The sequence below is a fragment of the Triticum aestivum genome, chromosome 4B (genome assembly GCF_018294505.1).
Source record: "Triticum aestivum cultivar Chinese Spring chromosome 4B, IWGSC CS RefSeq v2.1, whole genome shotgun sequence".
In the NCBI taxonomy this organism is placed as follows: Eukaryota; Viridiplantae; Streptophyta; class Magnoliopsida; order Poales; family Poaceae; genus Triticum; species Triticum aestivum.
The window spans coordinates 315,278,927-315,304,541 of NC_057804.1; the positions used below are offsets into that span (position 1 = coordinate 315,278,927).

A 25,615-nucleotide genomic window follows, 5' to 3' on the forward strand; every position below is an offset into this window, starting at 1 on the left:
CCATTTAGTATCTACTAGCATTTGAATATCTTTGAACCAATTCAGGAATTGAGATCTTTCTGGTCCAGGGCTCATAGACATTTCAAAGAATGAAAGAATCTCCAAGCATAGCAGATGTAAAACGAACAGATAGGGAGAAATCATTGTGAAAAAGATTTTCCCCTGTAAACAGAGAGCCATTCCAGGTAATAAGTAGTCCTCCCGAAGCACCTACCGAGGTTAGAAACTCAAATTGATTGATCCTTCTAGGACAAAAATTCTTGAGATATCTTGCATCAAAAAAATTCTCTTTTGGTTTCTTAAATGCAGATGATGTCAGCATTGGACTCAGCAATTTTATTCTTCAGAGCCAGCCATTTGTTAGAATCATTAATGCCCCTAATATTCCAATTCAAAATGTTCATTTGAATCTTGATGAAGTGTAGCTGCAAGGTCTGTGATTATGTCCTTTAGATGTGATATCAAACAAACTATAACCAGCTCAATGGTCCAGTTAACTTTCAAAAGCCCACAGTGTGACAATAGCAGAAGTCATCCATAACTGATCCATCACTTTCAAACAAAATCTCAAATCATGACAAATGACCAAATAACAGTCAAGCACAGCACAAAAACCATTCCAAATGGTGCAAGTGTCACTAATATCTCCCCAAAAAATGGAATAAGCAGGACTGAGATAAGAGAAGTTTCCAGCCATATCATCTGACAAAGTTCTTACAATACTTGAACAAAAGGCAGCCCATACTGTAAGGTTTCAATTTAAAATAAATATCCCACTAATAAAAGTGCTAATAATCAGGTCCAGCATCATTACATAGCAGCATAACTGAAACTAAAAAATTCTAGGGCATGAAGATTGCAGGCTTCTTCTGCACCTCCTTAGCAGTACCCTTTGTCTCCTTTTTCTTGGGCCACTGAAGCATCTCCTCTGTGCAATCCTTAACATTGGCCTTGCAAAAGGAAACATAAAGGTTTTTAATAACTCTTAAGGGTAAAGCAGGTGGGTCAGTACTGCATGGGAGGCAATTTTTATCTTTGCAAACTTTCCATCTAAAACCTTTGTTAGCTCCTGCAATCTATAACTTCTCCATACCTCAGTTTCACATATGGGTGCCTTGTCTTTTCTTTTCTTTCTAGCATAAACAGCAGATGTGCTTGCCAAGTGTGCTCCTTGACCATCCACCACACTGTTGCGGGCAGGTGTTATAGCTTGTTGGGCTGAAGAAACTTCCTGCTCCAGGCTAATCTGCTGACAAGTAGGTATATGAGCAGAAATGCATGAGTCAGGGAAGGCAAAAGGAATGAGCTTGTGTACATATCCTTCAATGATGTAATTCCAGAGTTGAGAAGATGACAATTATTTAGCCTAGTCAAAGCTATCACGTGTTAGGAGAGCAACAGTGACAAATTTAAACCATTCACATGGTACCTGAACCACTCTGTCCATTCCATCAGCAGGCTTAAAGTGCTTGTTCCACAGCTCCAGACCTTACACAGGAAATCATCTCCTGCATCTGGCAAAGAGGTGCCTGCTATTAGGTCTCTAATTTGAGGATCCCACTGCTTTGGGTTTTGTACATTAGAAACAGTAACTGCAACACTGAAAACAAGGAGAGGGAATCCAGGTGGGGGCCCAAGACTGGTACCTTCAGAGCTGTCAGAAGCAGTGTGTGCATCCTGTGGAATAAGATTTGCCACCAGTTGTGTCTTCCTGAGCCATAATGTTGTTCTCACTGTTGTCCAACTGTACTCCTTCTGGGGCAGAATTGGTAGGCTTTGGAGGTGCACAGTCAATGTTTTGGTTGACCTTCATAGCATAAACATTAGCAGAGCCAGGGCTATCATCTAGTGGAAGTAGAGTCAAATGAGGAGCTTCCGGGACTACTTGCAGCATATCTGTAATGGCATCTTCCTGTTGAACTGCAACAAGTTGTTGCAATCATGCAACAAGTTGTCATTGTGGGGCTGCAGAGCAGTCTGCTCCAGAACATGAGCCTCTGCAACTCCAGCTAGCTCTGGAATTGGCAAGTTAAGGTCGAAATTTGCCTGAAATTCTGGGTGTTGATCTAGGATGACCAGAGAAGCTAGAAGTTCTTCAAGATTCTGAGGGGGAGGGCCTCCAAATACAGAGCTGTCAGGGTGAGCTTCCCCAGGGGGCACTCCAATATTCAGACCAAGAGATAAAGTCAAATCACTGCCATCTGCAAATAAAGGAATGGGCACTTCCTCCTCTAGTGGTTCAAGCAAATCATTCAGCTCCAAAAAGTCACCAGCTTGGATCTCCTGGTCAACTAGCTGCTGCTGCTGAGGCATAGCCCAATGCCCCCATCCTTCATCCTCTTCCACTTGCTCTAGAACATTATCATCATGTTACATAAGATGAAAGCCAACAGGTCCTACAAGTAGGTTTTCGTTGGGCTGATGGAATTGCTCCTGCGATCTGGGGTGAGGATTTCCATTCGAAGGCACCGGATCTTCATCTGGCAGAGGATTACCAATGGGCATGTCAAAGATGATCACCGAACAGGTCCAAGACTGCCCACTGAAGTTCTTTGCACCAGAGATCAAGATACTGGCCGGAACATCACGAAGCGCATCAATCTTGACACGGACAACGGTTGCTGCATCAAATGATTTAAATCTATCCCAAACCATCATTTGTCCAAAACCAGGAACGTCATTTGAGATTTCATGGAACAAGCGCAAATCAGCAGGGAAACCCACAATCAGTAACCAGACATCCCTAGTAAGTTCAAAGTTTCTCCACTTCATCCCCTCATTGCGCCTTTGGAAAACAATATGGATGTCTCCAAAAGCATGTGGGCCTCTGTTAACCAGGAAATCCCAATCTGCCGCGCTAACCAATCTCACAAAAGCTTGTCCAAATGGGCATCGAGAGATAGAAGTGACACCCATGCGCTTGGAATGAAGGAAATCATGCAGAACTTCTTGAACATTGACGAAAGCAGCCTCACCTTCTGGCATTGGAATGATTGTAGCAATGGTGAGGTCTTCGTTGGCAGGAGCAAGAGCACCATGGATTACACGATGGTGAGCGGTCCTGCCGTCGACCTCAATGGCATGGCAGCTAACAAGGATAACGGGGTGGGATCGAATGGAGACGTAGCCATCTCTAGCAACGTCGGCGAGCTCGAGGGAGCAACAGAGGAAACCACATGCGATGAATGCGGGTGTCGCAGGGGAGCAACTATGCGGTGGGAATTGGAGGCATCGAGCCGAGTGGCTGTCTCGTGCTAGGTGGCCCCGAAGCTCGCGAGTCATGTTGATTTGACTGGACTGGGCTCGATTGCGTGCCGCTGTCGGTTCGCTTGAGAATCTATAGCCCTCGGATTTTGCTGCTGGTTGACGGGCACAGGATTGGAACCTGGAACATTAATTGTGCCACGCATTCTGCAATTAATCTTAACGTGGCCCATCCTATTGCATCCATGGCAGCGGATTCTATTAGTGCATTTGGGCCAAAAGTGACCCGTGGCGAGGCAACAGACACAAAAGGGAGGTCTGTCATCATGGGCCTTAGTGGCCCCTAAGCGATTGCCAAGCCCAGAATTTTGAATACCCATAGATTTCGCATACCCATAGATTTCGCCCCAACAATAGCGATGTTATTGGGTTCAGTTAAGATTGGGTTTGAAGACGACCTTGATTGAATCAGGCACTGAGAAACTATCAAAAGTCATGTAAACATGAAGGATGAACATTCAATTCACCTGAAGAAAAAATCTGTGGGGATTGAACTGCTTCGGCATGAGATCTACGATCTTTGGAACGATCAACCAGGGTCCATTCCAGCTCAATTTCTTGTTGGTAGAGTCTGAATTCCTTGCGAAAATCCGGGCCTCCCTTGCCCCAACGAAAGAAACCCACATTGAAGAGATCATTTAAACAATTCCCACCTTTGTTGATAGCGAAACCCACATCTCTAGAGACGACACTGAATTTGAAAGACCAGTTTTGCATACAAGATACCTTGAAACGGGAAGCATGACCTCCAAAACAAGATTGCAGAATGAGACAGGCCGAGTGAATGTTGATACGAAGCCTTGAACGAGAGAATTCTGCGACCATGACGAATTCCTTGAGCTTGCTACCATCAAAGTGATTCACTGGGACACCAAATTGCTTCCAGATGAAGGCCTCGAACGCCAACCCAGGCTCGAACTTGAGATCAGAAAGGGCCATACTGAAGGAGATCACTAGCACTAAAGGAGAGATTGAGTGGGAAGGTAGTCAATGACTTAAAAGGCAAACACAGGAGATGCCCATGAAGCTATACTTAGGGAGGTCAGACTACATGCACAAGCTTTTGAGTGCAATTTCAGTCATGAGAGCGGATCAAGAAATCATGAAGCTGATAGTCTAGTGGAATACTCTTTGTACCTAGACATATGTGGCTACTTGAGCCGCATGACACTGTAATCATACCTCTGGAATGAGTTAATCAATAAAGTTTTAGTTCCCCTAAAAAAGAGAAACCAACCCTTTGCTGAATCAAAGGGAAAGTAATCAATCACCCAATCTCCCCGCCTAAGACAGCGCATTCTGATTACTAATCAATCACTCAATCTCCCCACCTAATACAGCGCACTCTGATTACAAAACTATACGTTACCAGTCATGAACCCTATGCACCTGTTAGTGACAATGCTGGATTTTCTCCATCAGAAAGCCTCAGAAGAATCTTGGAGATCTTCTCTGCAACAAGAATCTGAACCAGAATTCTTTAACGCCATTGACGAACAGCACTTCAGGATATCAATTGTGCATCACACCAGCCACTGCTAGCTAAACAAAACTGTCAGTGGATGCAGAAATGTAGTTCACGCCTTTCCGTTTGGGCATCCTGAAAATTTTCCCAAGGAAGTCAGATATCGAATGACATATATGAAAGTACTGGGGACTGGAGGAGAATCTGGAGCTTTAAGGTAATATACCAGTTAACGTATACGTATAATCTGTCACACTACACTTTCACAGATTTTCTTAACAATGTTGCATATTATTGGTACACGTTTGCCTGAAGTGACAATACCAACACACCAATGGCTGATTAAATGCCTGAAGTGACAACACCAACAAAAGAAGAGACCGTCCCATGGCCAATTAACTGAAAATTGACCGATTAATTGAATATCTGTGTCTTGCCTTTTCATTTTCTCGAACATGAATAGTTCATTCCAGGTTATAGTGCTTGTCATAACCTTCATTTCAATCAAAGAATCTAGTATCTCACAAGGGCTGGCATTATTGCATAGCAATCCGCTAAGCAATGAAAAAGCCAGTTCAGAAGTAGTGTGTCTGGCAGATTGACCAGAAGTTCAGCCTACGAAATAGCAAACCTGTTAATAAGGTAATACCTGGAATAAAATATTTAAATTGGTAGAGATAAATTCAAGTCCTGAGGTCCCTATCTTTGAGGCTCAGGCTACTTTCACGCCTGCACTTTAATCCTAGACAATAACCAATGTGAAAGGATCAAAACCATCTTTCTCAATGATTGACTGCTAATAAAGATCCTAAATTTGTGCTATGCTAACATAGCCATGTATTCCTTCGAATAACACGACAAACACCTACGAATTAATACCCTATGTCCTAATCCTTCAAAAATCGCATGCACTTCTGTGGAATGCTAAGGCGAAGTTCTTGGTGCAGGTATCAATCAGGTTCATCAGGCAACGCTGCCGCACCCCATGAGTGCCGTCTTTGTGTACTATGGCTGGACTGAAGCTTTTCCCTCGTAATAACTCCAGCGAACAATTAGGTAAGCTAAAGATTCATAACTCCCGACTCTTTTCTTTCCAGCCCTCTCAGGCTATTAGCATTCGGGGCCATTGGATGTTCAGATTTAAGCATTTTCTGCCGTCCGATTGCTCTTAATCACTTGTCCACTCCCTCCGTTCGCTGCGAACGAGCAATTTCCGCGCTGGGCCGCTGCTCTGGTGGCATTTTTTAGCACCTGCGGTAAACTTGGGCCTACTGGGCTTCTACCATCCTTCCCGTGCAGCCAGAAAAAGGCCTCTGGGTGTCCCCTCTGGCTCATGCAAAAAGAATCACCTTCTGGCTGAGAAACCCCTAAAAAAAACTGCTGACTCGGAAGGGACACACGCTCACCTAGGCCAGAGCTCTGTGAGAAAAAAAAAATCAACCAGGCATACATTGCGGGGCCTCGCCGGCCTACGCGGAGCTTCTCGCTCGCCAGCGCGCCTCTGTAGCTGATGCGGCAGGGAGATGCGAACGGGTGCTGCATGCGGCTGTTGAGTGACACGTCGTGGGCTATTCAAACAATCCGCTAGCATTGAAGCAAGCAGTAAAGCGTCAGTTTCTGGATGGCACTAATGGCAGCTGAGGTGGCCCCTTTCGTCGACGGCGACCAATGGAGGTACGTTACTCTTTGCTCCCTGCCTAGACCTTCATCCGCATACCTCCACCTCCACCATGCCTCAAGCTCTACCCGTTCCGCTTCTTATCCCGGCAGGTTGCGGGGCCTCGTGATCTATACATGCAAAACTAGGTACAGAGCAGCCGCTGCCACTATCTCCACCTCCACCATGCCTCCTCCATCCGCCTTCCATCTTGCCACTCCGCCGTCCGCGCCACACGAATGATAGCAGTGGTGGCGATGAGCTTGAGGTTCCTGTTCTGCCCTCCGTCCACACCCTCACAAGAACGCAGATCGGGGGCGACAGCAACAACAGATATTTTCTCGGTGCGCAGTGCCATGGCTGCACTCTCCATTCAAGCGTCGCGGCCTTTCCCTCAGGAGTGTCACCACAAGGAACATGCAGTGGTGTTGCTGCCATCACTTCCTCTCCATGGCCAAGTTGAGCTGTCACCTTCCTCCTACAAATTTACACATTGAACTAGAGGTTGAATTGATCTGTTCGTTGTATCAGGTACACTCCCCCCCCCCCTTCTAATTCTTCATGTTTTTCTTGATTTAATACACATTCAGTTATAACTTTGTTTGATCTGTTGTATCAGGCAAAACGAGCTATCCTCATTTCCGTGTAAAAATGTATAGTGTAAATTTACATGATCAGATGGTAGAGCTATAGAGGATAATGTATCTGATAATATTATGTTCTTGCACTGATATCCGCGTCTGTAGTACAGTCCTATAGATGAACAATGCCGCTTTTTCTTTTAAAGTGGACTGGGACAACAAAGCTTGGAGATGGAAAATGGGACCTTCAGGACAATTCTGTTAATAACAATTAATATTATCAACAAGAATTCATCCACAAGTCAGAGGACGAGCTATGCCAAGTCTATAAGTAGCTGTTGTATCAACCTAATGTTCTTAACTGCGATCAAGGTAAGCTCGAATTTAAAATAAAGTTATTTTCAATTTTCATAGTTCTTTTTTCTGTTTATTCAAAATAACTTATCTAGGTTTTGTGAAACTGTATTGTGTTTCTTCTTTGCCTTCAAAGTATTGAGTGTTTAGTTTGTGGAGGACTTCATTCTAGAAGAAAATCTGCTGCAGAATAAGAATCAAGGAACTCAGTTTGACAACAGAGTCAATTCAGTCCTGCAGGATCTTCTTTTGAGAGTTTTTTTTTTCTTGAAGCTCACATGGATGTAACAGTATATTTCTCTAGCCTAACAAATTACTGCGCATCAAGATTATGCAGAACTATAATTGCAAAATTTGTAGTTTCTTACTCTGTAAATTTGAATTGGTACGGTTGTCCCGAGTTACTGTCTAGATGGTTTTGGATGATATTATTTTTCACTTATTGTCTACTCATACATTTCTTAAGGTGCCTTATTTTCCTTGGAGTAATCACCAATAGGCATGCTTATTTTTTTTGCGGGTACATCTTGGTTCCGTGTCATTTATCTTAACTTTGATTGAAGTGGAAATGCTCAGATGTGGACAAGGTTTTGACTAGCTGAAAATAGTTAGCATATGCTCCATGAACAAGATCACTCTTGCGGTTGTTCCTCAATACTAGTAGACAACACCAACTAATTACGAGGTTCCATGCTTATGCACGGCTTATTATTCCTTGGCTACCTAGGCTCAGTATGATGTACATTATGCTATAGTTGTTGATGTATGGCTTATGAACTAGAAGTTGTATGACTCATTTCACCAGATCTGCACATATTGCTATCCTTTTATATGGCATGTCATACTAGGATCTACTTAATTTTGATATGCAATGAACCAAAATTTGATGCATGATATGTTTGATATCCTCAATAAATAGGGTATTACTACTTCACCAATACTAATGTTGTTTGTCCAGTCTGATGCATTACTTAGTATGGCTGAGCACTACAATATTTTTCCATTATTTGCACCATCTAAATTTTAAAATATATCTTGTGGCACTTTATTTATGTAAAATTCTATTATTCCATAGTAACAATTGCCGGGCGCGGCAACGCGCGCCATCAGAGATCTAGTTAGTCCCTAAAATCAATCCAGATGGGTGAGATCAAGAGCTCCCTGGTTGCAGCCGCTACTCCTCTTCCGTACTGCCAGGGCCGCTGCTCCTTTCCTGTGCTTTCTGATGCATTGATGCGTTGCGGCCGCTGCTCTAATCCCAGGCAAATGGCAACAAAATCTACCGCTCTGCTCTTTTCAGGCGTGATGAAGGACTCGGAGCGGAGGTAGTTCACACCACGTCATGGCTTCCTTGGCAATCGCCACCGCTGCCGCCGGATACCATCTCGCCGCCCACCTCGCTCGTACCAGCCACCGTACCTGCTCACTCGCCGCGCTCCTAGTCCGCCGTCAGAGAGAGCGAGATCCATGGGAGTCGCCGGCGCAGGTGGAAGATCGAGAGGGGCGGCGACGCTGAGATAAGACGGGGTTTGGGCCTTTGGGGTGAGTGAGTCGTGGGAGGGTTTGAGATCAAAGAGCCGATCCACGTGATTCCATCAAATCGGAGGTACGAGCAGGTTCCGCATATGGAGGGAATATGCCATTCTCTATAACGAGGGGTTCTCGTTCCTCGACTGAACCAAACGCGAGAATAGCCTATGGGGGCGGGACGGACCCATTATGTTCCAGCTGATGACTCGAACCAAACACACCCTAAAGCTACAGACATGCATGATGTACGCAAGGAAAATCAAAATCATGTCATGCATGATACCATACTCTAGGCTAACCATCAACATATCTAATGTTAGTCTAGAATATAACATTTTCTTTCTTCAAAGCCCAGTAACCCACGGTGTACCTTTTACACTCAATGATCAAACTACGAAATTATTTTTTTCTCTTGCACTTGGATGGTCCAAAACCGAATGCATGAGGTGACAGACTCACGCTCTGCGGTGTAGGCTACACGACAAGGCAGAGGTGGCCACTCCAATGAGAGTACTGCCTATGCCGATGGTTACAGAGGAAACAGCGGCAGCAGCGGCTACAATGGCTATGATGGTGACCAAGGTGGCGGGTGTGACCATGGAAACTTAAACCGCTAGAGTTCGGCACCTCCATTGATAGCTACGGTCGTTGTGGCAACTCTGGCGCATACCTGGGCTATGGATTTGTCGGTTAGTTGATTCTCGGAAAGTAGTCCAACCAACTAAACTGAAGCTGGAGAAAAAGTACCAGTCGTACAAAGAACCAAAGGCGCCAATTTGAATTTATATATATATACCCTGCAAAAAAGAATTTATATATATTTATATTTACATATATATGTGTGTGTGTGTGTGTGTGTGTGTGTGTGTGTGTGTGTATATATATATAATCTTTTAGCTGACCCTTCCATCTCTCAAAGTTATAGCTTCAGTTTGATTATCAAATATCAGTTACTATGGGGTATGGAAATAAATGTTGCACTTGCTTGTGTGGACTATAAAAGTCTTGTCAAGAGTAGTCTTGTCAAGGGGAGCATGTCCCCAATTTGGAATACTAAATATTTGTGATGATATAGATCTAAGATAATTCAATCTCTTGGATTTGTGAATTCTTGATAATAAAGGAGTGGCCAAACTGTTTGATAATTTAATTATGCTATGGCCAGCAAGAATGGAAACTTTATAGTCTGATGATAGTCATTGCTGATGATCAAATTCTTAATCAGAATTGTGCCCTTTTTGTCTGATCAGGCAAGTGTGCTGTGTGGCTATGTCATTTGTGTAGTCAGAAGAGTTGGAGAACCAAGGAGGCTTTGGTACAATGGCACCTTTGACTTGTCATACCTTTGACTTATGATGTGATACCAGTTTATAAACTCATTTCTCCTTATAGTCTTAAGGGTCTGTCTTCACTTTCTACTTTTCCCTGATCAAGAATTTTTTTTGGATGCTGGTTTGTGCTTTACACAATCATCCTTTCAGTAATCTGTATTAACTTTGGTCACAACCTTAATGCAGTAAAAGCTGGTTCTGTACACAAGTTTATCTCCCTTGCAAAGGAAACATACATCTAAAGTTATGTTGTCTTTTTGTTAAATGTAATTTCTTCATCTGTTTTTATGTAGGTAACTAAGAAAGACTCGAGCAACACTTTAGGTGCACAGACACATGACAGCACATAACTTGCTGAACCTGAATTGTTGAACAAGGTATTGCACTCACAATCCGTGATTTGAATGGATTTATGGAACAGGGTTTAAAATTATATTACCTGCATTATAAGAGTATTATCCAACAACAAAAAAAGGGCAGCCCGGTGCACGTAGCTCCCGCTTGTGTAGGGTCCGGGGAAGGGTCCGACCACTTTTGGTCTTTTCTATGCAGCCTTTCCCTGCATTTCTGCAAGGCAACGGCTTTACCGCTGTGCCAAGGCTCCCCTTCAAGAGTATTATCGAACAATACAGAGTAAAATTATATGTGGACAAGTTGAGGATACTGCATCATGGAAGAGCTTGGTGGCCGATTCAACACCAGTTGTGCATAGGTTACAATTGCAGGATGGGAAGCACAAGAGTGGATACGATTGGATGAGACCTTGAAGAAAAATTATGAGTGAATTCGGCATGATCCTCATGGTTCCCTGCATCAATCCTTGAAGAAGCCATCAGAGAACAAGAGAGGTTGCTTCGCTTCAACTCCAGCTCACTGGTGATTTGAAGGATTTGCCTCTTCTTCGAGCTGTGGTAAGGCCAATGTCGCTGATTGATGAGCTTCAGCCTCCAGGTCGCTAATTTGTTCTGTTACCGTCTGGTTAATTCATCTGTTCTTGTTTGTATTAGTGGTACATTTTCTATGGTTTTGTATGTATTAGTAAAATGATTAAGAGATGTGGCATTCAGCCATGTATTCTGGATGCATTGGCACGCTCAACCATGTATATTTCCCTCCAGTTTAAATGTTGTCCTAGTATTACGAGAACAATCGGTATTTCTGATAGTATTACAATTTGTTTTTTCAAGGGAAAACACGTTTGGAGAGACGAAAGGGAGACAATTGTCCAATGCTCATTAAGTAGGTGTGGAGCACGGATGGGAGCAAAACCAATGAGCATGCAAGCCATGTCCAGCGTTTACAGTCCTTTTCAGGGGGAAATGAAGTATATGCATAAAACATGACACCAAAAGAGAACATGTCAAATAATATGCAACAAATTAACCGTACAACACTGGCAATATAGAAGAACTTATGGATATATGGAGTCAATGTGCTATCGCGTGTCGGCAACCAATTATTTTCACTTATTTAGTACTCCTTCCTTTCCAAACTATAAGGTGTATTATTATTTTCAAGAAATCAAACTTTTCTATGTTTGACCAAGTTTTCTATGGAAAAAATATCAACAACTTGGTCAAGCATAGAAGAGTTTGACTTTTTGAAAAAAATAATACCTTATATTTGGGAACAGAGGGAGCACTATTCAATGGATTCCTGGACATGAAACTACTCCCTCCGTCTCAAAATAAGTGTCTTGAGCTTAGTACAAATTTGTACTGGAGCTAGTACAAAGTTGAGACACTTATTTTGGGACGGAGGGAGTATTAAGCATTGTGGATTTTAATCCGTTATGTAAAAGCATTGTAGACTCTAATCCATTATGTATGAACCTAGCAGACCAACATTTTTCAGTGATTCCTTCAAGTGGGGTTTCTCGCATACTAGTCCGTATTACATACCATTGTCCCTTGCACATTGTTACTTTTCACAGCGGATCTATGTGGAGACTGTTGATATTTACCTTAATTTCCTTTCCAGTGAATGACAAAGAATTGCGATGCGTCTCAGAAGCCATGGTTTCTTCCATGAGCCTAAAAACTTTCCTGTTCATGTTTGTTTTCATGATGATCATTTTGCCAGATGGATATATCCGGCTGATACCAAGATCTGCTGCCATCCGCCTTACATAGAGCTTTTTTAATAGCAACTACACAAAAAAGAAGGGACAAAAATTTAACATCATCAACACTTAATATCCACATGAAATTTTAGCAACAGCAGACCTCCATATCACGGGGCTCCTTCCCATACTGTTGACGAAGATCTTCTGTGAATTGCATTAAGTTCCATATATCTTGTTCTGCAGCTTTCGCTGCTTCATTGAGCAATTCAACAGGATTTTCAAGATAACTTATGTATTCAGAAGAGAGATGCGGAGAAATGTTAATGTCCAGCTGTGGAAAGAATATAGCAAATCAGATGTACTCCCTCCTAAAGAAATATAAGAGTGTGTAGATCACTAAAGTAGTCATCTAAACGCTCTTATATTTCTTTACAGAGGGAGTAACATTCATGAATACAAGAAGGTAAAAAATCATTTGAATGAAATTAGTCATGATTACATGAAGCTATTTGACACAACAAATGAGATGTTTTAGGTTTACCTGAACATCTTTATAAGGAATGGGTTTAAGACGAAAGTGATCAACCTAAAAGCAGAAAAAAAAATTGTCAAGACTCAAAATAATCACATCAAAAAACACACCATGACATAATTTTTAGAAGGAAATTTGGCTCACAGAATGAGTTAAACATCTTTAAAATAACAATACTGAAATACAAATACATTGCACGCACAATGAGGGCAAAGATGGAAATGCATTGGTTTTCCTCCGATGAATAACTACAAGACATAAAGCTCACCATGATATAGACCCCATGAACGAGACACTAATAAACATTATGCGATGTATATGCGCCACAAGAAACCACAAGGAAATATATAACCATGTGACGACTACCGCATCGTAACACAGCACCAGGTGAACAGCTGTCTTATAGCCCAGGAGATTAACACAAGGGTGGTGAACAAAAGAAGAACACACACGCAGGAATTTATCTGGTGCTCGGCTGATGCCTTTTAGCCAGAGCGTTTTCCTCTCATCACATACTAACCAACCTGGTTACATGGCTTTATATAACTCACGCGCACGCACACACATGGTCAAGCACACAACTGCTTGATCCACTTTTCTCTCAGGCTAGCTACACACGCACACGTCCGGCACTTGCACGGCTTCTCCTCAACGGCAACGACTCGGCCAAACAAACTGTATGCATGCAGCCTCACACCAACACAGCCTGACCACACTAATACATGTGCACGTAGGTCACATCTCTCCACATGCACTAGTCCCTTGGTCACCTAATACACACGTACATGACTAAGTCTAACTAAAGCAAAGTCACGCCCGCTCATCTCCTAGCTTTCCGATCCACTCGCATGCACTCGCTCTATCTCTGTGCTGCTGATTCAGCTGCTACACCATGTTGCCGAGCATGCAACTAACCATAACTTAGTAACACTGATGCAACTCTACATGGCTATGACACCATACAACAAATTAAACATGATCTAATCCTATATGCTTAACACCAATAACAAGATCAATTCCAACATGAACTAGCGGTTTAGCACCACCAATGCAAATACATAAATACATATATGGGAAGTAGAATAATAGCTTGTATTATGAACAGCCTTTACATAACCGGATATGGCTTATAAAATGTGCCAAGACTTGGACCGTGAATGGTGCAAAGAAATGGTTCAGTTTTTGTGTTGGTTATCTAAGAGGATATAAAAATAAACTGATTGCCAAATCCACTAGGCAGCATGGAACAACGATGATCATAGAAGGAGTAAGTCCACTTTACTCCATGGAACTATCAATGAGGGGTACTTGACACCTAACTATTTTCCATCTCGCTTAACCCCACTTCCAACACCAGTTCACTCTACCGACTATAATGGTTTTCTAAAGGTAGTAGCGCCCACGAACACAAAGTGCCTTTGGGGCCACCACAGGCAGCCTCACTGTCCTAACCAGAGAGGGGGTCCGAGAACAAGGGGATAGATGCATGCTTGGATTTACCTTTCTAGTTGGAGAATGGGCACTAAATTCTATGGCCCATCAGCAAATAGCATGTTGATGTAGTATCAGATGCTTGGATCAACGTGAGCATGAGGGCACTAAATTCTATGGCCCATCAGCAAAGAGCATGTTGATGAAGTATCAGATGCTTGGATTAACGTGAGCATGAGAACACATGCTCGACAAAAAAATAAGCGGCGACATATAACAGATTTTGCGAGGGAGATATGGGAGTTGGAGAGGACGAAAGCATGATGCAGCTGACACATATGCAAAACCAGGTTCAGTGGCTGCTACAAGGGCATAAACACCTTAGAAATCATCGTAAAAGGTGAAGTGATGCAGTTTTAAAAGTTGAGGTGGTTAGGTGAGACACAAAATGGACTAAATGGTAAAACACTCCTTATGAATAGTTTGAGGGACTAAACTGGACTTTTTCTGTAACAGAACAAGTAGGTAGCTTTTGTGATAGTGGAAAGCAATATATCATATATCATACTCCCTCCGTCCCAAAATAAGTGTCTTAACCTTAGTACAACTTTGTACTAAAGTTGAGACACTTATTTTGGGAAGGAGGGAGTATATAACTAAACAGATGATCCCCACTAACTTATTTATCTCAACATGCAAGCATGCCACCTCAACATGCAACCATGTATGGGAAAAGGCGCACCTCAAAATCCAACCATGCATGGAATTTAATGTTATATTGTGCTAGTATGGTACTTATATTCAATAAATATTTTATAACTATACAATAATCAAGTACAATAAATCATATATTTTTCAGCTTTAGTTCTAATATTCATGCTTTCTACAACCAAATCGCATTCAAGTATATTGCAACTAATTCCTGCAGCAACGCGGGGGTATCATCTAGTATTAATTAAAATGGGAGGCACACCTCTCAGAACTTGCGGTTGACTAAAATGACGATACCTTGGACAAGCTATCAAAAAGCATATCAAAGAACAGATCGATGCCAACATTTGCAACGTCTCCAGATTGTTGCTCACCAAACATGCTTCCAAATCCCCTAATACCCATATCCTTCTCTGCGACATGGAAACCTTGACCGAGATCAGAATGCTCTTCAATAGCTCCAAGTCTATCCTGCAGATGGAAACATTAAGTTTGCAGATGAAGATATGAAAAGATCTATTAGATTGCAGGGAAAACACATTGTTTAAAGTTAGCTATATTTTGGGTCAATGAAGTTGGAATTTATTGTCTGTCCTAAACAGAACATTGCCTTGTAATGTTCAAGGTAAGATGATCTCCTGGCCTTCCAAAGGAAGGTTTTGAAAAAAACTTACTGTTTTATGTGGGACCTCTTGTTGAAAAAGCATAATGGATGTGTAAAGAGTTTCTTTCTCCCCAAAAGCCCAATCTGTGTAGTGGAGGAATTGTAGCTTTCAGTAGTTGAGGATGAATTGAAGCTGGATTGTCATGTTGATGCTACATGCATCACCAACGGCGATCTTCGGCAACGAGGAGCAAATGAGATTCTAGCTGGACAGATGGATTAATGGGCAATCAACCATGGAACTCGCTGTTATCCTTGGTCACGGACTCAAATCGGCCGAGAGCACGAGCAGTGGTGTGCTTAAAAACAACTAAACCTGGGCTTTGGTACCATGCTAGAGGAGCAACGTAGATGTATTGCCTAGCCCAAGGGGGAAATATATAATACAATCGACTTGGGGTACGGAAGGAAATCAAGACTAATATGACTACATAAAGAGACATATACCGATACTAATGCTAACAAAAAAAAAACTGATCTGTGGGGAAGAAGAGCATGTGTTGCACATGAGAGAGAGAAACCTAGCCTCTGATACCAGATTGTAATGCAAAGCCCATGGGGCAAATATATAGAACAAAAGACTTGAGGTAAAAGAAATGAAATATAGACTAATACGACTACGTAGAGAGACCTGGACCTATACTATTACTCCTTAACACTCACAACTATGGTTCTATGGCAGTTGGCAGATACACGCGCGCGCGCGCACACACACACACACAGTTTGGGGGATGACAGAGCGAGGATCTACCTCAAGGCCTATGGGTACACGACATCACAAACGAGCTTGGTGTCCAAGGGAATCATGGGGTACCCTAACCTAGCTGCCATAGTCAATCAAATATGATTATCTAAAGAGCTGGAGGATCATTTGTTTTGGCACTGGACAGTGGACATCTTCTGGCGAGTACTCTGAAAAATCTGTTTACTTGGCATTCTTCTTGGAAAGGTCGATTTCGATCTTTACTTCTTTCTTGGATGCTTGTGTTAGGAAATATGCAACTTGTATTTCCAGGTGGCCATATCATCTGAGATGGTTTGGGCATATTCAGCGCAGGCCTCCAGAAGCGCCAGTGCATGCCAACCGGCTAACGTGCGCCGATAATGTCAAGAGAGGTCGGGGTAGACCGAACTTGACCTGGGAGGAGTCCGTAAAGAGGGATCTGAAGGACTGGAGTATCGACAGAGAACTAGCCATGGACAGGGGTGCGTGGAAGCTTTGCTATCCATGTGCTAGAACCATGAGTTGGTTGCGAGATCTTATGGGTTTCACCTCTAGCCTACCCCAACTTGTTTGGGACTAAAGGCTTTGTTGTTGTTGTTGTTGTTATTGTATTTCCAGGTGGCCATAGGCCAGTATATATACACGTACAGATGTGGTATAATATGCAGAAGACCCCTTATAGAAAGGGAGAAATACAAAGGGGAACACGGCTAAATGTATATAAATCTAACAGCCTGAAGGAACTCCTGCTTCTATCATCACTTTCAAATTGATGTTCAGCATTACTCTGTGAAAGAGTAGAATGAGAAAGCTAATGAATCTTAAACCTATTGAGCCGCTGCAATGGTGCCAAAATTGGGAGTATTGGACCTGTAGACGACAAGCTCAATTTATGGCTTGAAACAGCTGCAGAGCATACACCCATCATCCTGACTCTAGCGGATTCCACTTCTGCACTACTTGTGCATCTTTAACGGGGCTTTGGTTGAGGTGATATTGATCGAGGCAGAGCAGTGAGAAGTTGGTTGGAACTAAAGAGCTTTGGAGATTGTCGTTGCAAGCCAGACCACCAGATACCTCTACAACTTCTGCAGTTTTAGTGTGCCGTTCTTCTCATACAAAATGACGAGCGTTTAGATGTGTGTTCGACAAGAAAAAGCAATGGAACAAACAGTGCATGTGATTAAGCTTGGGACATGTAGGCAAGAACATATCCGCTGCACCAGCCCAGTCTGTGAACCAGGTGCACCAATAGCTTTTGGACCACTAGATGAAAAAAGCAACGGATCAGATTTTGGTCAAAAGTTGGACCACATCATATTTGCAGAAGCAACCTTGTAGTTTCAACCCGCACTTCACATCCCACTCTTCCATCAATAAATCTGTGCGTTTAATTTTTTTTAGCCCAAACACAACAATGGTCATATATTTTGAAGCAAATGTCTGGTTTCGATTCCATCTTGACTGGCAACTTTGTCTTGATGAGATCTTTGAAACAAGATCGGTGTTGAATATGTTTTTGAAATTCTATTTCTTATATTTTTGTAACATAATTTAAGCATATGTACGTGGGATCGATGTATGGAGGGAGAGGCAAAGTTACAGAACTTATAAAATAAATCTAAGTTTTAATATAAAAAATATGTGTTATGGTTAAGTTTGAAAAAAAAAGACAATTTTGAAAAATATATTCAACATTGATCTTGTTTCAAACATCTCTTCAAAAGAAAAATGGTGGTCAGATTAAAATCAAATTCAGACGTATGGCTCAACATATATGAACATATTTATGTTTGGAGAAAGAAATGACATTGATTCAATTATAGGAAAGGAGAGTGAAGCAGGGGTTGATTTTAGCATAGTATGAGGTCCTTTTTGCAAATGTTTGATCAGTCCATCTTGCAGCCTACTCCCAACCCTCAGTTCCATGTCCAACAGGCAACAGCTCAAAAGCCATTGGTGCAGCCGGTGCATCAGTTGGGCTGGTGCACTGGGTACGTTCTCCATGCAGGCACCAAAGAAAGTACTTGATAGGCTGCAATAGGGCTAAGCAGGATGAGCATAGACAATATAGAGTTCTGTACCACCCGGGGATGTTACAATCGCCGGCACTACCCCGAGATCCACGGCGAGGCACGGGGAAGAGAGTTGGTCTAGAAATCTAACGAAACTTCTCGCCACCACTAAAAAGGGTCGTTTGTGTTGAAGTGTAACTCCGCCTATGTTGTCTCAACATAGCCGGTCCAGGTAAAGGAGGAGGGTTGTGATAGGTTTGGCGAGCCAACGTAAAAACTCACCACTCTTATTATGGAGATAAAACCCAAAAGATTTTCGTTGGGGCGTAACCCTCTCAGCGACGCGCCACATCGGAACCCGGATGTGGTTGCAAACCCGTCACCCCCCTGGTGGCGCGCCGTATCTTGATCCGGATACGGTGGCAAGTGAGCGAGGATCGGGTCGTCGCATCCTTAGTGGCGCGCTACATCGGTGCCCGGATGTAGTGGAAAATGAACAAGGGTCTTCGCATTTGAATCGACGAGTGCGAAGGGTAAGGAAGCTAGCCGAGCCTAGGAGGATTCGCTTAGGTAGCTGGAACGTAGGGTCTCTGACAGGGAAGCTTCGGGAGCTAGTTGATGCAGCGATGAGGAGAGGTGTTGATATCCTTTGCGTCCAAGAAACCAAATGGAGGGGACAGAAGGCGAAGGAGGTGGAGGATACCGGCTTCAAGTTGTGGTACACGGGGACGGCTGCAACAGAAATGGCGTAGGCATCTTGATCAACACGAGCCTCAAGTATGGAGTGGTAGACGTCAAGAGACGTGGGGACCGGATTATCCTGGTCAAGCTGGTAGTTGGGGACTTAACTTAGTTCTCAATGTTATCAGCGCGTATGCCCCGCAAGTAGGCCACAATGAGAACACCAAGAGGGAGTTCTAGGAAGGCCTGGAAGACATGTTAGGAGTGTACCGATTGGCGAGAAGCTCTTCATAAGAGGAGACCTCAATGGCCACGTGGGTACATCTAACACAGGTTTTGAAGGGGCACATGGGGGCTTTGGCTATGGCATCAAGAATCAAGGAGAAGATGTCTTAAGATTTGCTCTAGCCTACGACATGATTGTGGCGTTCAAGGAGAGGGACATTAAGGAGGGCCCTTGGGAGGAAGGAGGGGATGCGGACAATGTGTGGATGAAGATGGCGACTTGCATTTGTAAGGTGGCCTCAGAGGAGTTTGGAGTGTCCAAGGGAAGGAGAAGCGAAGATAAGGATACCTGGTGGTGGAATGTGATGTCCAGAAGGCGATAAAAGAGAAGAAAGATTGCTTCAGACGCCTATACCTGAATAGGAGTGCAGACAACATAGAGAAGTACAAGATGGCGAAGGCCGCAAAGCGAAGCAAGGGGTCGGGCATATGAGGACCTCTACCAACGGTTAGGCACGAAGGAAGGCGAAAGGGGCATCTATAAGATGGCCAAGATCCAAGAGAGGAAGACGAGGGATATTGGCCAAGTCAAATGCATCAAGGACGGAGCAGACCAACTCTTGGTGAAGGACGAGGAGATTAAGCATAGATGGCGGGAGTACTTCGACAAGCTGTTCAATGGGGAGAATGAGAGTTCTACCATTGAACTGGGTGACTCCTTTGGTGAGACCAGCATGCGTTTTGTGCGGCGAATCCAAGAGTCTGGGGTCAAGGAAGCTTTAAAAAGGATGAAAGGAGGCAAGGCGATGGGCCCTGATTGTATCCCCATTGAGGTGTGGAAAGGCCTCGGGGACATAGCAATAGTATGGCTAACCAAGCTTTTCAACCTCATTTTTCGGGCAAACAAGATGCCAGAAGAATGGAGATGGAGTATATTAGTACCCCAGACTCTTGAGTGCTGCTTCTAGAACCACCAAGAGAAGGTGACCCCACTTATCAGAAAATTGCTTAGACAATGAACTAATACTCATGCAAAGTTCAGTAAGGGCTGGAGAACATTATATTATGCCTTAAAGCTGCAGGAAAGAAAGGAGAAGCTGGAGATGGTGGTTAGAACATTTTATGTTGATGTTTGAATATGCTTTCAGCATCAGGTACATTGAATGCTATGAGCATAAATATATTAGACAAAAACAAAAAATTATAAAGCACTCTTGCAGCAGCTCACCATGGCAATTCTGGAAAGCAAAGACTTGTCAGTGTAGAAGAGGTATGTGAAACCCTCTCTGCCTGATCTTCCTACTCTTCCTCGCAACTGCGGTTGAAAAGAAAAGCAGCGAACTTGAGGTCCAGACCTCAGATTTCATACAACAATTTTTTTGCCAAAAAAAAGGCAAAGTAAAACACTGAGAACTAAAACCACCTGATACAGCTGCGCGAGCCCAAATAGTTCTGCATACTGGACAATCATTGTGTTGGCATTTGGAATATCTATTCCACTTTCAATGATATGTGTGCATACAAGAATCTTTATTTCCCCACAAGAAAACTTTTCCATAGCAAGTTGTATATTCTTTGACACTTTCTGTGGGAAAAACATATAGCAATAAGATTGGTCATTGAAGCCAAAGCACCATTCATCTATGCAACAAGAACATAAATAAGTATCGAAGTTCTAACATCAAATGTGTTAAAGAGCTATATTATGTTCCATGTATAGCCTCTATATTTTCCCCATTGTATGAGGGGTTTCCTGCATATTTACCACTTATACATGTATATATACCAGCGAATGGCCCCCAGTAAATATAAGTTGCATATTTCCTAACTAGATAGCCTAAACTTCATTAGTAGAAACTTGCACTTTGGCCTTTAACACAAAGCAGTGCACACAAATGTAGATAGTATTCAAGATATTATGTTGTAAATGCAGAATTCTTGCATTCTGAATCAGCTTAGCCGACTAACCTTTCCATGAGCAATAGCCATTGGTACATCTGGAAGAGAGTCCTTGAGAAATTGCAATACATCGTCTATGGCTGTTTGAATAAGAAATGAAACATGTTTACTGCATAGATACTTTAGAAGACCAAAGTGCATTGCTATGCCAACTAGTTTAAATAAATGCGCCTCATCTCAGATTAGATCCGGTGCATCATGAGTTCATAACATATTAAAAAAGGGCAACCGTATTATGTGGACATGAGTCTACTGTATCAAGGAGCAGCAGCATGGGAGATCATGAGAGAGAATAGCAACAGAGACGGTGACAAATGAATTGGATTATTGAAGAGTCCAACCGTATTTGAAAAGGTCTACCAGCCCCAATCATATTAGGAGAGGTCAAAAACCTGAGCATGCTTTATATAAGGACATCATGTATCTGCTTTTGAGTCAAGCAAGAACAATCAAACTATTCTCTCCAGTTCATCTCTCATCTCAAGTTCTCAACTGGTGTCTACCAAGCACCTGCAGACATGTAATGCGGCTATCTTCAGCATGTTACGCTGTTTTGGGTCTTCAAGGTTCAGACACATATGCATAACTATAACCATGGGCTAACTGGTTGAACTAAACATGTTGAAGAAGTGTTTGATAAAGCCACACCAATTTTGTGCCAAAGCTTTTATCCCATATTCTTGCTTATTGCATATTTTCCATAGGAAGCTTGACCAGGTCACTTACAGAAGTGGTCATGTATCTTCTTGGAAGCATTTTGGGTTCGATAGTTGCTCTCTCTAACTTTTTTGGTGTCTTGATGCCAAAGGGGGAGATGTGAGTATAGGCTTTTGGGGTCTCCTTGTTTCGGGGGGAGAGGGTTTGTTAGTATGCTGTGTTTTGTTAGTTACAAGACTTGATTCTTATTTGCAAGATCATGTGTAATCTTCTTGCGTGTCAAGTAAACTATACTATTGTGTTATGTGAGACATGCAATGCTACTCTTTTATGCGTTTATCCTATCATCAATGTAATTCAAATGTGTTGCTTGTGTTGTTTCTCAAGTGGGATTTTGTTAACTTTCTTGTACACACAATGCACTCCTTTGGAATGTGTCATAGATTTGATGTATCCACAGTACCTAATGAATGTGCATTTGCATTCTAGAAGCAAATTTCAAATAATGCACACAAATAGGGAGGAGCTCAAATTGTATGACAAGTACCTAAATCTGCACATTTTCATCATATTTATGCTATATATACTCAATGGTGTTGTCATCAATGACCAAAAAGAAGGAGATTTGTCAGATACACCTATTGGGTTTGGGTGATTTATGACAAAACCATTAGAGAGGACTAACGATTTTAGTCAACAAATGACCTCTACCTATAACTTTTTGTCTACCACAAGCTTGTACTCCCTCCGTTCCTAAATATTTATCTTTCTAGTGATTTCAAATGGACTATCACATACGGATGTATATAGACATATTTAGAGTGTAGATTCACTCATTTTGCTCCGTATGTAGTCACTTGTTGAAACCTCCAGAAAGACAAATATTTAGGAACGGAGGGAGTAGATTGTAATTTCTAGGTTTTTGGTGAATCCAAGATTCACGTTCAGTATAGGACAACCATTCTATCGAGAGGGGCACAATTGAACTCCAAGAAAAGATCCTAGACCAAAGTTCTTATAAAATCCAACCAGCCAACTCAAATTTCTAGTATCTCTAAGCCCCACTACCACCGAAGATTTTCTTTCAGTACTACCAGGCCACTTAAGAGTTACTCCTCTATAGAGATAACCCATCCAGGAGCCAGAACTACCACACCTTTTTTGTCTCGGTATTGCCGAGCCAATTCTGATTCAGACATTCTCTGTTAGCTCTGGCACCTCCGGCCGTAACTTCCAAGCCCTCTCGGTTTGCTTCTCTATGTGGTCACAATATAGGTCCTGGACCTCCGTGAAAGTTTTGTCTGGTACCTCTGAGATGTGACTTTGGCTTTTCTGCACAATAATTCCCATTTGAGGGTTGCTTTGTCTACTGCGGTACTACCGAGCAAACAGTTTCACCCAATACTTCTGAGCCAGTTTTATTCTCGCAGAAAAGATCCACCTTTTACTGTTCGGAACCACAGCTCTATTTTCTGCCAGTACTTCCAACTACTGTGTTTTATGTCAAATATTTAAACGTGCTCAGAAGTTCCGAAGATTTTCGTCTACTACTTACAGCTAGTTATCTTTTCAAGATAACGGGCAGATTTTAAATTCTCTCTATTTATAGAACCCCATACCCCTCCATGGCAGCAAGGAAGCAACCACCCCACTCCTCACTCCATCCAACTGCCACAAGAGATAGAGAGAGCTCCAAGGCAATAAAGAAGACGAGAAGACAAGTGTTGGGTGATTTCAAGAACACTTCTTGATTCTTGAGGCCAAAACCTACTCCCTTTCTTGAACCCTGCACCTCAATTTCATATCATTTTCACCACAATCATATCCTATGTGAGAGATCCTATGGGTTCATGACAGATACTTTGATTGAAGATCTTCTGAGTAAGTACTACCAAGTGACTTTGCTTTGCTTGTTACTCTTGGAGGATATGCACCTCCTAAACGGTTAGGAGTCACTTGAGAGTCCTTGTCATCAATGTGTGAAGAACTCAAGAGTTTTTTAGGGCAAGGAGATCACCTACTTTGTGAAGGTCCCCAAGTGATCCTAGAACCTTTAGTGAGGCTTCTTGGAAGCCATGGTGGATTTGGTTGTGCTTGGTGGGCCCTTGGTGGGTGACACAACCGAAGATCCCCGAATGATCCTAGAACCATTTGGTTCGAAGCCTCCGTTAACGTGGGGTAGGAGAGTGTCAACTATCCGTACCACGGGAAAAACATCGTTGAGCCCCTTGTGTTTGCATCCTCTCAATCACCATTTACTTTCTTGCAAGGTACTCTATTCCACTGCCATACTCTTTAACTCGTTTGCTTCTTTAGTCACAAGGATCAACTAGAATATTAGTTGCTCTAAGCACCGCCAGCTTGGTTAAAATTAGTAGTGATTTTCGGAGAACTATTCACCCCCTCTATTCCTTGGCCCTTGATCTTAACAACTGGACGTCAAGGCCCACGGTGCGAGACATTGGAGTATATGGACCTCCATAGCCGGTTCAATGGAAACAGCATGGGGGAGAGCGGAACCCCCTATCACAGCCCCTTGCTGTGCCGCACCAGCAGCCCCGATTCTCCAATCAAAAACACCTGTGTGCTGACCGTGGAAAGGATGATGGAAACCAACTCGCGGAAGCAAGGTCCAAACCCTGCCCGACAAAGCACCTAAAGAGCAGTGCCTAGGATATGGAGCCGAACGCGCGTCTGGTCCAATTGGAGCACCACACGAGGCCCCTTAAGCCAGTGAAGGTAGCATGTTGTTAGAGTGCGTAATGGGCCTAATGGGCCTGGGCTGGCGGTATAGCCCGTTAGTCTTAGGGTTAATTAGAGATAAGGGTCGCTTGCTTAGAGGTCAAGTAAGCCTTGCTTGGGAGTCAAGTAAACATCTCCATATAAAGAGAGGAGATGTATATCAATCTAATCAAGCAAGAATTAAGAAGGAAATCCCTTCCCTCTTGCCCGGCCGTGGGCAAAAAGGCCCCCGGCCGGCCCTCTCGCGCCCTCCTTCTAGCAGCGCCAAAACAATTTGGTATCCGCTAGCTTCGGTTCGATCATGTCTTCACCGCCGCCAAGCCCGTCTCTTCCGCTGCCGGTCACCTCGTCGCCCCGCTCCTGCCCGCGCCGGGATCCTCCGTCGCGCCCGCCCCTGCCGTCCTCTCCTCACCCCGGAGGAGGTGTCCGGGGTGCTGCGGGACCTAACCCAGGCGGTCCAGGAGATCCACTTGTTCTTGGCCGGGTCCTACGGGCCGCACCCGGCTGCGCCGCCCATCGCCGCCCCCGCGCCGCCATGGCAGCCGCCGCACCAGGCGGCCTTCACCACGCTCGCCGGGCCGCTGCAGCTGCCATCCATCGCCACCACCGCCCAGCCCTGGCTACAGTGGCAGCCGCCGCTCCTGGCGGCCTCCGCCGCACCCGGCGCTCCGCGGCAGCAGCCGCTGCTGCAGCTGCAGCCATCGCCGGTCAGCTCCGCCGCCCAGTATGGGATGCCCTACGACGGGACTGCGACGACCTCGTTCCCATCAGCGCCGCCGCCATCCCAGGGCGTCCACATCCAGCAGATCAAGTCCCCGCCGTCGATGTCACCGCTTCCGTCTTGGATCCCTACCCGCCATGTCTCGGCGGCGGTGAGGCTGCAGGCTGCTGCGCGCAGCCTCCTAGCGCGTCGGCGTGTGCGGGAGATGCGTGGTCTGCAGCTGCCGCTCCTCCAAGTTGCCCTTCGCTGCGCAAAGGACCTTGATCTCGTCCGCTGCGTCAGGGATCTTGGGCATGCGGTTTCCCC

At 43.7% G+C, this 25,615-nt stretch overlaps 1 protein-coding gene across 11 annotated transcripts in view; it reads right to left on the minus strand.

The window, feature by feature from the left end:
- Positions 1–639: 639 nt before the first annotated feature.
- LOC123092079 (ATP-dependent DNA helicase At3g02060, chloroplastic) overlaps positions 640–25,615 on the minus strand; it is a 34,197-nt gene continuing 9,221 nt past the window's right edge. Inside the window, exons 7-19 of one of the 11 annotated variants that reach the window (XM_044513755.1) lie at positions 21,199–21,269; positions 20,654–20,815; positions 20,459–20,545; positions 15,219–15,392; positions 12,789–12,833; positions 12,408–12,578; positions 12,146–12,331; positions 9,522–9,648; positions 4,956–5,344; positions 1,647–4,864; positions 1,430–1,514; positions 1,094–1,246; positions 640–950 (exon numbers count right to left, since the gene is read on the minus strand). In XM_044513755.1, the coding sequence (XP_044369690.1) occupies positions 9,634–9,648; positions 12,146–12,331; positions 12,408–12,578; positions 12,789–12,833; positions 15,219–15,392; positions 20,459–20,545; positions 20,654–20,815; positions 21,199–21,269 (911 nt within the window). In that variant the 3' untranslated portion in view covers positions 640–950; positions 1,094–1,246; positions 1,430–1,514; ... (1 more) ...; positions 4,956–5,344; positions 9,522–9,633. Of the gene's footprint in view, positions 951–1,093; positions 1,250–1,429; positions 1,515–1,646; positions 4,865–4,942; positions 5,345–9,521; positions 9,649–12,145; positions 12,332–12,407; positions 12,579–12,788; positions 12,834–15,183; positions 15,393–20,458; positions 20,546–20,653; positions 20,816–21,198; positions 21,270–25,615 lie in introns of those variants that run through there. The other 10 variants (XM_044513747.1, XM_044513748.1, XM_044513753.1 and 7 more) reach the window with 10 other exon arrangements.